The 13,849-nt window shown below is 39.7% G+C and overlaps 1 protein-coding gene across 1 annotated transcript in view; it reads left to right on the forward strand.

Annotated features, from left to right (window-relative positions):
* Positions 1-13,527, forward strand: part of NSUN2 (NOP2/Sun RNA methyltransferase 2) — a 54,024-nt gene extending 40,497 nt beyond the window's left edge. The window contains exons 15-19 of the mRNA XM_038393294.2: positions 474-609; positions 7,978-8,058; positions 9,501-9,639; positions 10,884-10,923; positions 12,960-13,527. Of these exons, the coding sequence (XP_038249222.1) occupies positions 474-609; positions 7,978-8,058; positions 9,501-9,639; positions 10,884-10,923; positions 12,960-13,344 (781 nt within the window). The 3' untranslated portion in view covers positions 13,345-13,527. The remainder of the gene's footprint in view (positions 1-473; positions 610-7,977; positions 8,059-9,500; positions 9,640-10,883; positions 10,924-12,959) is intronic.
* The last annotated feature ends 322 nt before the right edge of the window (positions 13,528-13,849 follow it).

Below are 13,849 nucleotides of genomic sequence, written 5' to 3' on the forward strand. Positions count from 1 at the left end.
GATCAGTTTCACAGGAGACTAGATCTAGTTGTAGTTCTTGGGGGGGGGGGGGGGGGAAATCTGGATTACATAAAGCAAGTTTCCTTAATTTTAAGATGAGGTGAACATACTCAAAACTATAACTCTTCCTTTTAAATGGAAATAGCCAAGTAGGAATGAAAATTGAGTTAAGCTTAGAAATAGGTTTGGAATGCAGGCAAGGTATTCAGCATGGAAATTTTCAACTGAACTTTATTTTTAAAATGTATTTTTTCTCTATGAATTTTCTAAAATGCTTTGATTCTATGAAGCGCCTGGATTAACCTCATTTTAAAATTAAGGAAACTTGCTGTATATATGAGCAATAATCCAGAAGCCAAGCCATCTATTAAGTGGCTGATTTGAGAGGGTGTTGTGGGGAATAGGTTAGACAATAAATGTCATTTACTCAATCTTGAACTTGGGCAAACAAAACATAAATATTATGACCACAGGAAATTTTATGCATTGGATCCTTCATTCCCCAAGATGAATTTACTAACTCGAACTCAAGAAGGAAAGAAGAGGCAGCTATACATGGTTTCTAAGGAGCTAAGGAATGTATTGCTGAACAACAGTGAGAGAATGAAGGTATGACTCTTATTTTTAGATTTTTAGCATGGGCCCCATAGGCATTCAGTATGTGGATACTTGTTTGTCTATCCCTCCAGAACCTAATGTCTGTCTACAGAAGCTATCTGCTGCTGGGACCTTCACTTAGTCTGAATGGGTGTGTTTTGTTTCCTCTTACCTTTTTGTCAAGGAAGTGACTGTCTGAATTTTTGGTACCCAGTCTCCTCCAATATAAGGAATACTACTTTTACAAGATGGGGGAAGGGAATTCTTTAAAATGGAGATGGTGCCACCCTGCATAATAAAAATAAAATAAGTGGAGAGAACCGTACAATAGAATTTGTATAGATACATTTTATTCTTATGACCTGGGATTTGTAACAGTGGAGTAGAGCTGGTTAGGAACTTCTCAACCAAAACTTTCTTTGTTGGAAAAATATTGATTCTTTGAAGCCAAAACTACTACTGTGAGTGCTTGTCTATATGTGTTCCATGTCAGGTACACATGTGCTCTATGTGCCGAAGATTGGAGCACTTTGATCAGCAGTGTGTTGTTTACACCTGCTCCCTGCAAAGCGTAAACCCCTTCTCCTTTGAGGTTTAGGGTTGCCAACCCTCCCAGTTTCACCGGGAGTCTCCCAGAATCGGGCTCTATTTCCTGGAGGCTACTGAAGCCAAATGGGGAGATTTTAGGCCACTAAAAGTCTGGCTGGGCTAAGACAGGCTCCCTGCCTGCCCTGGTCCTGCACCACTCCTGGAAGCGGCCAGCATGTCTCTGTGGCCCCTGGGGGGGGCAGAGGATCTCCGCGCGCTGCCACCGCCCCGAGTACCAACTCCGCAGCTCCCATTGGCCAGTGGGAGCTCTGGGGGTGGTGTCTATAGGCATGGGCAGCGTGCAGAGTCCCCAACCTTCCCCTCCTCCTCCTTCCCCTGCCACCCCGCTGGTGCCATGGGGACATGCTGGTCTCTTCAAGGAGCAGCACGGGGCCAGGGCAGGCAGGGAGCCTGTCTTAGCTCCTCTGCGCCACCTGGCCGAAGCCCACACCCCTCACTCCCTCCGCATCCCAACCCCCAGCCCTGAGCCTCCTCCTGGAGCCCGCATCCCAGCACATAGCCCCCTCCAGCACCCAAACTCCCTCCCAGAGCTTTCACGCCCTCCTGCACCCCAACCCCCTGCCTCAGGCTCAGCCTGGAGCCCCCTCCCACACTCTGAACCCCTTGGCCCCAGTCCAGAGCTTGCACCCCAACCCCCTGCCCGATGAAAGTGAGTGAGTGTCGGGAAGAGCGAGGAGGGATGAAGTGAGTAGGGCGGGGCCTTGGGGAAGGGACGGGGCAAAGGTGTTTGGGTTTCGTGATTAGACATTTGGCAACCCTACTTGAGGGGATAAAAGAGGGCAGAGCAACCAACCAACCCTCATTTCCTTTCACTGTCCTTGATTGTTAGTTAGAACCAGTTGATAGTGTCCCATCTTGTCCACTCATATTAGTTTACCTGTAAATAGTTAGTTATTGGTAGTTAGGGTATATTGTAATTGATCTGATAGGTTTTTAGTTTGTTGGGGTTTTTTTTGTTTTGTTTTTCCTAGTAGGGAAATTTCCTCATGTCTGCTCAAAACTCCCCAGGTTTTAAATTGTGTTTGTCATGTGACACTGCTGTGCCCCTTAATGACAGTACTCTAATTGTCTTTACTGCCTGGCTAATGGACTTGTTAGGATTGTATGTCCCTTATGAAAAGGTCTGCTAAATTCAAAGAAAACAGGCTAAAACTTCCTCTGTTAGAAAAATCATTGTAGCCAATTTCAGACTCTGAAGGGAGAGAGGATCTTCCCAGTCTGGAATAATTGTCAGCTAAAAGTGTTCCTGCCATGGCCTGAGCCTCAGAGCGTCACTATTACCTAAGCCTCTTCTGATAATGAGGATGCCTCACCTTCATCAAGGTTGCCATGCTATGATCCATATAAAGTGGGGATGCAGACTAGCGTTAAAGGCAAACTAAAGTAAGTGAAGCCAGTTTCCTCTGCCTGATATCCAACCCCCAGCCACGTTTTTTTCATCTATGTGGTCAAAGCTCTTGATCTTATTGGCCCCTGTAGTCCTATCAACACATCACCGGACACTTTTCAACATCTGCTTCCAGAGACAGGTCACCTTCACCTCAGGATCTGTCTGTGTTTCAGTATCAGCAGTTGTGTCGGCAGTTTGGGGTCTCTGTTTTTATCTCCGTTGGCTTTTCAGTAAGGATGTTACTTAGCATAATGCTATTGATGTTATCCTCACGTACACATCCCCTTCATTACCAGGTAAAGCTGATTCATCACCTTCAACTTTACCAGGATTATAAATCAAACTTTGGTAAATGGCAATGATACTTGGAATGCCAATTCAGACTGTCTAAGATAAGGGATATAAATTATTGGACATTTTATATATGTCCTAATCTGAGGGGCTTGCTTTGCCCATAAACAAGATAGTTTTAGAACTGTCACAGTTACAATGGTAGACACCAGCATCACTACCTGCAACTTGTAGAAAGGTGAAAAAATGGCGTTGGGTTCCTTCAGTTGAGTTTGAATATTTCCCATTTTTGGTGCTGGAAATAATTCAAAAATAATAATTCTATCCAGTAGCCACAACCTCCTTCCTTGTCCCTCTCCTGGGAGGGGTCCCTGAAGAGTCTACTTTAGCAAGGGGTTCGGTTGCTTCTGACTCTAGGGCCTGTCAAGGAAGTTCCCTGTTAAGCATTGGGCGGAAAGGCTTCTATGCCCAATATCTTCAGATTCCCAAGAAATCGGGAGGCATGTGTTTGAGATTAGACTTGAGAAATCTAAAATCCTTTATGCATCGATTCAAGTTTCAGATGGTAGCCTTCTCTTCCTTTCTGCCCATCCTGGAACCTCTTGATTCGTTTGCAGCTCTCGATTCACCTAACACCTTGGACATACCTGTGTTTTGTAGTGGGTGGTATGCATTACCAATGCAGGGGACTGCCTTTTGGCTTGCTGATGGCGACAGGGTCTTTATGAAGTGCCTGGCTGTAGTTGTAGTGCATTTAAGTTGAAGGAATATCTTGGTTTACCTGTATATCAATGAATGGTTAATTCAGGTTTCTTCTCCTTGACGAGAACAAACAAGGGCCTGTCTCTCTTGACTATCTAAAAGAATAGAATTTATTAGGGCCCTCATAGATTGCACAGTTGCAAAGGTGTTTCTGTCTCAGACCAGGTTCAACAATATGTTGGAACTGATCAATCAGCTAAAGAACAACCCTCAGACAGAACATGCCTTTTTGCCTGTTGGGTCATATGGTCTCATGCACTCTGGTAAGTCCATTTGTAAGGCTGAGTTTTCAGGAGTGGCTAAAACCCCTTTATCGCCTCAGAGTTCAGAGTATGGATGTAAAGCTTTCCTCAGTTGGTGGAAGGATCAGCAACAAGTTTGCAAGGGCATTCCTTTCTCCCCATCACTTCTTGCAAGGTTGATTGTCACAAATGCATTTTTAGAGTTATTTTAGAGATCTCTCAGTTCAGGATCAATGGTCTCATTGCATTACCTGACATCCTATTAACATTCTGGATCTCCAGTCAATACAGCTTGCATGCAGATCCTTTCTCTCTCATGTTCTAGGTCAACGTACTGAAATTTGATTGACAATACTGCAACAGTGTTTCACGTGAATAAGTAGGGCAGAGCCAGGGAAGCAGTCCTTTTTTGGAACTTATGTATTACTTGGCATAACTTAACAATAGCTGCTGTTCATCTGGCATCTCGTCACAATTTATTGGTAGACTGTCTAAGCAGGAATTTTTTGATGAACCGGAAAAGGACTTTAAAGGACTCTGTTGTTAAGCCTGTATTTGGTCAATGGGGCATACCTCAAATAGATTTATTCCCACCAACCACAAGAAATGCATGTCTTTCTGCTCAAAGTGGGAACAGAACCTGAGTTCTTTAGAGGATGTGTTTCTGATTCCATGGACTCAGGCTCTCCTTTATGCTTACCCCTGTTCCCTTAATTCCTTGTGTTGAGGAAAATCAAACAAAATGGAGCCCCGGTTATTCTGGTAGCTCCAGTGTGGCACAGACAGCACTGGTTTGTAGAACTCAGGAAACAGTTGCTTCCTCTGTGTGCTGACTTGGTCAGCCAGAACAATAGGGCCACTTTTCACTGACTTGTGGCATCTTTGAGCTCTCTGCATGGAAAAAATCTGGCTGACAGATTTGGAGAAAACTTGTTCTGTTGATGTTCAAAAGGTATTGATTGAAAGTAGGAAAACTTCTGAGTATTTACACAGCAAAATGAAACATTTTTCTATTTGGTTGACACAAAGCAATCTTTCTCCAATGGAAATGATGACTGTTGATAATCTTGATTACCTTTTTATCTTTGAAAAACTTGAAGTTTTCAGTTAGTTCTCTGCATGTCCATTAGGCTGCTATTTTAGCTTATCCTTCAGTTCAGGATTATCCTGTGTTTTCTGCTCATCTTTCAGTGAAAATATTTTTGAAAGAAGTTTTTAGAATTTTTCAGTTGTGTGGCAGCTTTCTCCATCATGGGATCTTAAGGTTGTTCTTACAGGGCTTATGGGTCATCCTTTTGAACCACTGAGCTCCAGTACCTTGCTGCATTTGTCCATGAAGACAACTTGCCTTATGGCCATTACATCAGCACGGTGGGTGAGCAAATTGCAAGCACTTATGGCAGGGCTGCCATACACAATTTTCCCCAAAGACAAGTTGATTCCCAGACTGCAACCTAAATGTTCCTAAGGTGCAGTTTGATTGATTTTAAATGGCAATCTATACGTTTATTATTGTTCTTTCCCAAAACCATGCTTTCAGTTGGATATTACAGAATCATTTAGGACATCCCTTAGGCTGTTTGTTTCTATTGCTGATAAGGGTCCTTCTGTTTCTAATACTGTGCGACCAACATGGCTACAACAACTAAGGGTCAGGCAGTTTCAACCCAAAGAATTTATAGATGGGTGTTAGGTTATATAGAGTTACAAGATGGCCAGTTTACAGCTCCCTGGGAATGTTAGGGCCCATTCAATCAGGGCACAGGCAGCCTCTGCAGCCTCATTTAGAGGTGTTCCTACAGTTGATATTTGTAGGGCTTCTACCAGGAGTGATATATGTACCTTCACAAAATATTACTCTATTGTGGAAGTATCATGTGCACATTCTCAATTTGGCAAGGCTGTATTAAAATTCCTATTTAATTAGACTGAGTACCCTCCACCTTTTAAGATTATACTGCTTGACAGTCACCAGACATGGAACAGACATAGAAAAGCATGCAAAGAAGAAAGGAAGTTACTTGTTCAGTAACTGGAGTGCTTTGAGGTGTGTTGTCTTTGTGTTCCACAACACATTCTCCTTTCCCAGCTTCTAATACTTTGGACTGGGTAGCGGTAAAGGAACAGAGGGTCAGTTTGTTTTTCCACCCTGCTTTATATACTCAAAGTGGTGAAGGTCCTGAGGCTGTGCAAGGAGTGGGGACACTGCAGGCTAAAGTATTGTTATGATCTCCAGTGCATGGAGTGTTTGCTCAGCAAACATGGTACACAAACAGATGACACATCTCAAAGAACTCCAGTTATTGAACAAGTAAATAACTTCCCTTTTTTGTGGAAATGTAGTGGCTACTCTCAGAATAGTTATTAGGATCTGATTCACATCAGGGACTTGAATCTGAGTCTCCCACATGCCGAGCGAGTGCCTGGATCATTGCCTCTTGGCTATTCTGGGGTGTGGCTTTTTTCATTAAAAATATTAAGTTTTGTTCACATCAGAGCAGAAATGTTAAAACCTCAAATTTTTTTGTGAAGTGGAGTTCTTATTTTCTGGATGGACCTATAGTGGAAATACATTACAGCCCTCTGGATCATGTATGAAAGTGTTCAGAGATTCAATAGCCTCCCAAATAAAGGAATTTATATGGCCTTCATCAGAGAAGTATCTGGGCATCTCACAAATATTAAGGGCTTATACTTGCAACACACCTGTGAGATAGGGAAATAGTCTCATTGTACAGATGGGAACTGAAAGATTCATGGCAAGTTTTTTTTTGTTTTTTGTTTTTTGTGTTTTTTTTTTTTAAATGGGTTACACTGCTAAGCATGGGTGCTTAAAATAGATTTAGGATCTTAACATTAAATGTGTACGTGTGTGTGTGCATTTTTTATTGCATATAAAATTATATATAATTTTCTAATATATATAAATAAAAATACACGCACACACATACACATATATGGAAAAGTCACTTAAAGCCAAGATTAAAAACATATATACGTGTGTGTGTGTGTGTGTGTGTGTGTATGTATGTATGTATGTATGTATATGTATGTATGTATGTGTGTGTATATATGTATATGTATATGTGTATATATATATATATATATATATATATATATATATATAGAAGGGGTTACCTCAGGTAACACAGTTAAGGGTAACAATCCAATTAAGGGCTGCCTGAGGCCTTTAAAAACCCCTCCTCTAGGCAGAAGGAGAGGGGGAGAGAAGAGAGAGAAGCTACTGCCAGGCTAATGGCAGTTGGGAAACAAGCTTTTCCAGGCTGAGAGGCTGTGCTCCTTCCCATAGGGGAACAGCTAAACCTGAGTGCCTGCTTGGGGAAGGACTGGCAGCTCAGGGCAAGCAACAGGATGACGCTGTGCCCCAGTGAGGAGGCAAGGAAAGGTATTCCCTTTTGTTTTGGGGTTTAAGAGACTGTTCCCTTTTTCTTTGATGAAGGATCACCCATTAGGCCAACCATGGGGCTTACCCTGGAAACACTGCTAAAGGAGCACAGAAGTGGGGGAGGCAAACACTGCCCAGAGTGGGACTGATTTACCCCAGGCCCACTATTGCCAGAGAGAGAAGTGCTAAGTCTGGCAAAACAAAGGAGTTGCCTTTCACAGTATATATGTTTTTAATCTTGGCCTTAAGTGACTTTTCCACGTCACACAGGAAGTCCTAAACAGAGCTGGGAACTGAACCCATTTCTTAGAAGCATTTCAGTTCCTTAATTGCAAGACCACCTCTTCTCCCCATAAGAATAAGTGATCAATTTTCAACAAGGAAGTGGTTAACAAGAGGATGCCCCAAGATGTATAACTGTATCTTCAGAGTTGGGAACTTTTATTCATCCTTTTCTTCCAAAGCAATATAACTTGAACAGCACTAATAATGTAAGCTAGTCTAAATTTTGATTCTGACTTTTGAGTTTAATTCAGTCTCCAACAGAAATGAAGACCTCTGTATGGCAGAGTTACTATTCCCTGTGACTGCTAGTTAAGCAGTTTCAAGATGAGTTACGTAACTCTTAAATTTGGTTTTCCTTAAAAACTTTATTGATACTTTTTTACTTTGACTGACAGGTTATTAACACTGGGATAAAAGTCTGGTCTCGCAACAGTGATGGTGAACAGTTCGGCTGTGCCTTCAGACTAGCACAAGAGGTAATTGCAAAGAACTTTGATTTCATATCATGGGATTTCTGTTCGTATTTCCCATAGTGCCTGCTGTATCGTCAATATGAATGTTGCACATTATGAAATGCAGCCTCCAAACTTAGTGTGTTAAACTGCATTAAACAAATGGATTGTGTTCTGATGTTACTGTTCATTCAGAGCTTTTCTTTAATTTGATCTTTTGTCAGAAAGCAGTGTGAGCATGGCTGGTGTGGTATACAGATGAGAATGTCAAACTCAGGACAGACTGATAAAAATAGGACAGACACACCCCAAACTGGTGGTTATTCTAACATTAATTTCACTAAACCAGCAACAGAATGAGCTTCTGTAGCACCACACTGGTTAACAAGAAGCTAACAACACAGTCCCATTAGGCAGCCAGCCCATATCACCACCCAGACCCCTGGCTTTGATGGGAGGTTACTGAAAACCAGATTCATCGCATATGAAGTTCTTCTTCCTATCCCAAAGGATTGGCCACTTCCTCAGGTCATTATATATATATATACTTGGACCTTACCCAGATATCACACTGAAGCTAATCCCTTTACTCTAAAGTTTTATTATTTTAAAAAAAAAAAAAAAAAAAAAAGAGAGAGAGAGAGTTTTTAAATGATAAAGGAATCCTATATGATACAAGTGATTATAGAGTTGTAGATCAGGTTCATATCAGAGATGATGATTCTGGTGGCTTGCAAAAGTTGCTTTATGGATCACACCCAAAAGCTTCAGGAAAAAGAAAAGGAGTACTTGTGGCATCTTAGAGACTAACAAATTTATTGGAACATAAGCTTTCGTTAGCTACAGCTCACTTCATCGGATGCATTCAGGGTCATTCAGTTCTTTTGTTCAAAGCTTCCATAGAAAGTTACAGTTCAGAGGAATGAAGCAGGAATGAAGATGATGCAGTGATGTCATAGCTACAATTTATAGTTCACAACACAGGTACATGGAAATTTACTAGCAGAAATGGAGTCCAGGGTCACATGCCTTTACCACATCTCCTTACATGCTCTGTTGAATCATAGGGCATCAGTGGCTCCAGGCTGTCTGAGGCATCCTGGAGAAGAACTGCCGGGCGAGTTAAGTCCCTTCAGTGGCCTGTTACCTCATGGATGGGCCATAGCACAGAGATGGTCAGTGCTGATGCAAATTTGTCTGGGAGTGTCACCTAGGAACACAAAGCACAAGTCTGAGATACAAATATATAACAGATATGCATAACTTCAGATACAAAGATAACACATGCAAATAAACAGGATTATCAGATTTAGCAAATCATAACTTTTCTAATGATACTTTAGATGACTTGCATAAGATTTATTGCAGTTATATAATTATAATGTGATATAGCTACCCATCTTTTATATAGCATCACAAACAGAGATTGCATTTTAAAACTAATTTTTTTTTTTTTTTAACCACAGGGAATATATACACTGTACCCATTCATTAATGCAAGGATTATAAATGTGTGCATAGAAGATGTTAAAGTGCTGTTAACTCAAGAGAATCCATTCTTAAGTAAATTTACCAGTGAAACACACAAACGGGTCAAAGACTTGGGTAAGCTTTCTGTTTTTATTATGGCAATACAGAGCACTATTCTGCATCTGTAAAACTTTCAAACTCTTTGCAATGAGTTATCCATTCAAATGAATGGAAAATCCAACATCCAACTACTTTAATATATTAGTCTTCGCCATGACTTCTAGCCATCTATAGTGCAACAGTTAATATAGACATTCTAATGTTGCTGGAGACAAGAGCCTTTCCTGAAATCTTAGTAGACTAAGGTCTGTAAATCCTGCAGGACCCAGAGAGCCTGGATTCTTGCAAAGAACATGACCTTCATAGAACCAGAAGAGTCACCAGGTCTGGGATTCCCACAAAGTATAAATTCAGCAAGAACTTCTGACTAGCCACATTTCTTAACTCTGCCTATTTTTGTTCCTGCATGTACTTTAGTTGAAGCTGTTCCTAACCCCTGCAGGTGTCTTTTTATTCATTGTATGTTTTAAGAATGGCATTGGCCATCTCTAGATTAAATATGCTAATATTTTATCTAAACAGGTAGGAAAAGACGCTCACTCTGAACTTTTTTTCCTCTCCCTATTATGTGAAGAACCCTTACAAACAGGTCACTGACTATACAGGAAAAACAATAAAAATAACTATAAGCATAGTTCTGTCAAATGTACACAGTAAAGCAAAAGAAAACTATTTTTTTGTTAAGACTACTATAGCTGAAAGAGTTTAAGTATTACCTGTAAAAATTCAGACAGAAGTTTGATTTTTAGTTCTTTCATGCTAGGGAATCTTTATATAATCTTACGTCCATATTCATCACAATGGTATCTGCATGCCTGATGCTGTCGCTTTAAGATAAAATGTAGAGACAAAAGTATTCTTCCAAAACTCTAACCTAGTCTTTTGGCCAACACTCTGTGACTTCTGATTTATTTTTGTGTACTACGTATGGAACCCATAACAGATTTGTAGAGATACATTTTTATTATTCTAGAATTCAGGCATGTCTTTGTTCCTATAAGGGTGGTGGTTGGTTCGGGGTTGTTTTTTTATTATTTGGGGGGGGGGGGCAGGCTTTTCTGTGTGTAGATTTTTCCATCTATAAATATGAAACAAATAAAAATCTGAACTTTTATAATCCAGTTTATTGTATTGCTAAACATAGTGATAAGGCTGTTCTGATTGCTCTACAACAATACACATTTTGCTGTTATAACATTTTGGAATCACAAGTATTTTTTATGTTTCCAAGTAAATTTTATCTAATCTTTCTTTTCTAGCTATGGGGAGCATTGTCCTGAAGTATGAACCAGATCCCAGGTAAGTAGGTGCTTTACTAAAACTTATTTTTTCACTTATCCCCACTCAGAAAATGTGTAAGAGAAATACATGTGAATATAGAAACAAGCACGTAACTCATTACAATGGGTCTTTATCTTGAATTTCAGTGTCAGTTTAAAGCATTTGAACATCTTTTGAAATGAAAATATGTGCTGTGAATTAATTGTCACTGTATTTGCTGATTAGAAAAATAGGCTTCAGTTAGTTTAGTGGTTATGCCTAGCAACAGCCAAGTGGTATTTCACTCCATCATAGGCAATGCTGGAGCATGAAAATTATTCATAAATGTGGCATTAGCACTTCTTACATTTAAAAAAAAAAGCTAATGTTGATTCTCCTTAAATTTGGTCAAGAAATGTTTTTTTAAATCATCTTTCAGTCATGAATGTTAGGGCCCCCTTTTTTTTTTTTTTTTTTTTTTTTTTGGTCCTGAACTTGTCCTTCAGCATTGCAGGGGCAGCTTGGTGCTTCTAATTTACATGCCAAAGTGATTTGTAAATGTGATTGGGAAGTTAGAATTCTAAATGGGTGCAGTTGTGCAGGCCATTTTTGTAAACTTGCTTTTCTAAAAAGTTATGGCAGATTAGAGGTTAGCAGGCTTTGCACTTCACCTTCACTATTGTCAGAGCTCTGAATGTAAATACAAGGCTTGAAATACTTATTAACTCAAAGACTAAGCCAACTAGCCTCGAGTAGATGAAGAAAAATGTGAATGGAAGTCCACCAGTAAGGTCAAGAGCAATACCAGGCAGGGGAGACATATCCAACATATAGTCTCTGTTCCTCCTTAAGGTCTTGGGGTTTTTTGGCTTCTCCTTCCCCATTAACAACTCCAATACTTATGTCTGTTGCTGCTAATAGCTTTGCAGAGCACAGCTCTACGGTGAAATTGATGTGATTCTTTACCAGTTTCTCTGCTGCCTGCAGAGTTTGGAATAGAAAAAGTGAAAATGACTATTGTCTTGTCTTTCTTTACTTCGTAAAACTTAGAGCAGTAGCAGAGGCATTGGAGTTGTCAGTTGACTCAGGAAGGTAACAGCTTACATTTAGTTCACATTGAGAAAATTACCTTTGAAACTGTAAGGACCAGGCAGTTTTATTTTAAAGGAAAGCTTAAATGATGCAGAAATGGATGGCTTAGTAGGAAAACATTGTTTGTCAATGGCAAGTTGGGTGAGTATATTTTTTTTCAAACTTCTATATATCTGGTTGAATTTTGATCAATGGATTCTCTCAGTCTTTTCCATATATGGAAAGAATCCTGGGATTTAAAAGTTCTTCCCTTCCTCGTTACTGTGTAAGGAAACGGAAAAGTATGTTGAAAAATTGGAAAAGGTGCAGAAAATAGCCACAAAAAATTATTCAAGGGCTGAAGAAAATGCTTTGCAGAGTTCAATCTGTTTCGGTTATCAAAAAGAAGATTGAGAGGTCACTTGATTGAAGTGCGTAAGTATCTTCGTGGGGAGAGAATACTGTGTACTCAGGGCTTTTAAACCTAGGGGAGAAGGATGTAACAAGAATCAGTTTTTGGAAGCTGAATCCAGACAAATGAAAATTAGAAATAAAGCACAATTTTTTTTTTAACAATGAAGGTGATTTTCCTTGGTAGTTTGTTCCAATGGTTTGTGAGAGATTCTCCAACTCCATGCTTTAGGCTCAGTTCAGGGTAATTAGATGAAATGTAAATTGCCTGTGAGAATAGGAGACTAGACTGATCAAATAGTGCCTTTTGGCTTTAAACTCCATGAATATATGAAATATGAGTTTATATAGTTATTGCTCTACCTGCCTGGATGTTCCTGTCCCAATCTGTAATATTGACTTGTCCTTATCAGTGTTTAAACAGTGCTGGATTAGGTATTGCATTAAAAGTAAAGTTGCTGTTAGAGATGCATAATACTGTTGCCTTGCTCTATTGAAATGATGTGTATAGCTTTTACATTAAAATATTTCTGTAGAAATGAATTCTCAAGATTAATTTACTCAATCTTTACCAAACACTAATTTTTTAATAGCAAACCTGATACTCTTCAGTGCCCTATTGTTCTGTGTGGCTGGCATGGAAAGACCTCACTTCGTGCCTTTGTGCCCAAGAATGAGAGACTTCATTACCTGAGGATGATGGGAGTTGAAGTGTTTAAAGCAAAGAGGAAAGAGGAGGATTTTGAAAGTAAAACAGAGGAAGGAGATCAGGACAACACAAAGCACATGGAGGAAGAGATGGTTATAGAACACAATGAATTAGCCACAAAAATAGAGGCAGAAGTAGACGAAGAATCTATTCATGAGCTTATGGAAAGCAGTGTTCTAGAACCAGAGAATAAAATGGAAAATGTCCAGCCTTCCAGTGAAAATGCTGAAAATAGAGACATTGCTGACCTTAGTAGTGTGAAAGCTTGAGTTTTCGCTGTCTGTCATTTTGGCATTACTTTCATGATATGTAATCTAGACTTTTGTCTTCAGTATGTAAATACACTTTTTTAAAACTGTTTTAGTTTCTTGGGAGAGGATGAAATATTGGCACGAGGTATTCTTTTTACAGAAGTTCCTGTGTTATTTTTTAAATAAAAAAAAATCTTCCCCCAAGAGTTTGTCTTGTTCTTCCCATTTAACTCCATTGCATTGGTAATGTGGTATGTCTGTTGCCACCGATGGACTATGCACTAGTAAATTCCAACACCTGGTGTGTAGAGAGTAATTTTCAAATATGAATTGTTTGTTTAATCTGTAAATCCTGTCTGAATCTGTCTTGATCGGATCATTTTTGAAAGGTCAATAGGTTTTCATGCAAAAAGCATGAGGTTTTCAGAGAAACATAATTACGAGAGAAGTAATTTTCCTCTATAGTAAATGATGCTAAATAGTTTATTGTAAAAGTATAAAACATATTGGGCCAATGTACCAT

The sequence above is a fragment of the Dermochelys coriacea genome, chromosome 2, assembly GCF_009764565.3.
Source record: "Dermochelys coriacea isolate rDerCor1 chromosome 2, rDerCor1.pri.v4, whole genome shotgun sequence".
Taxonomy (NCBI): domain Eukaryota; kingdom Metazoa; phylum Chordata; order Testudines; family Dermochelyidae; genus Dermochelys; species Dermochelys coriacea.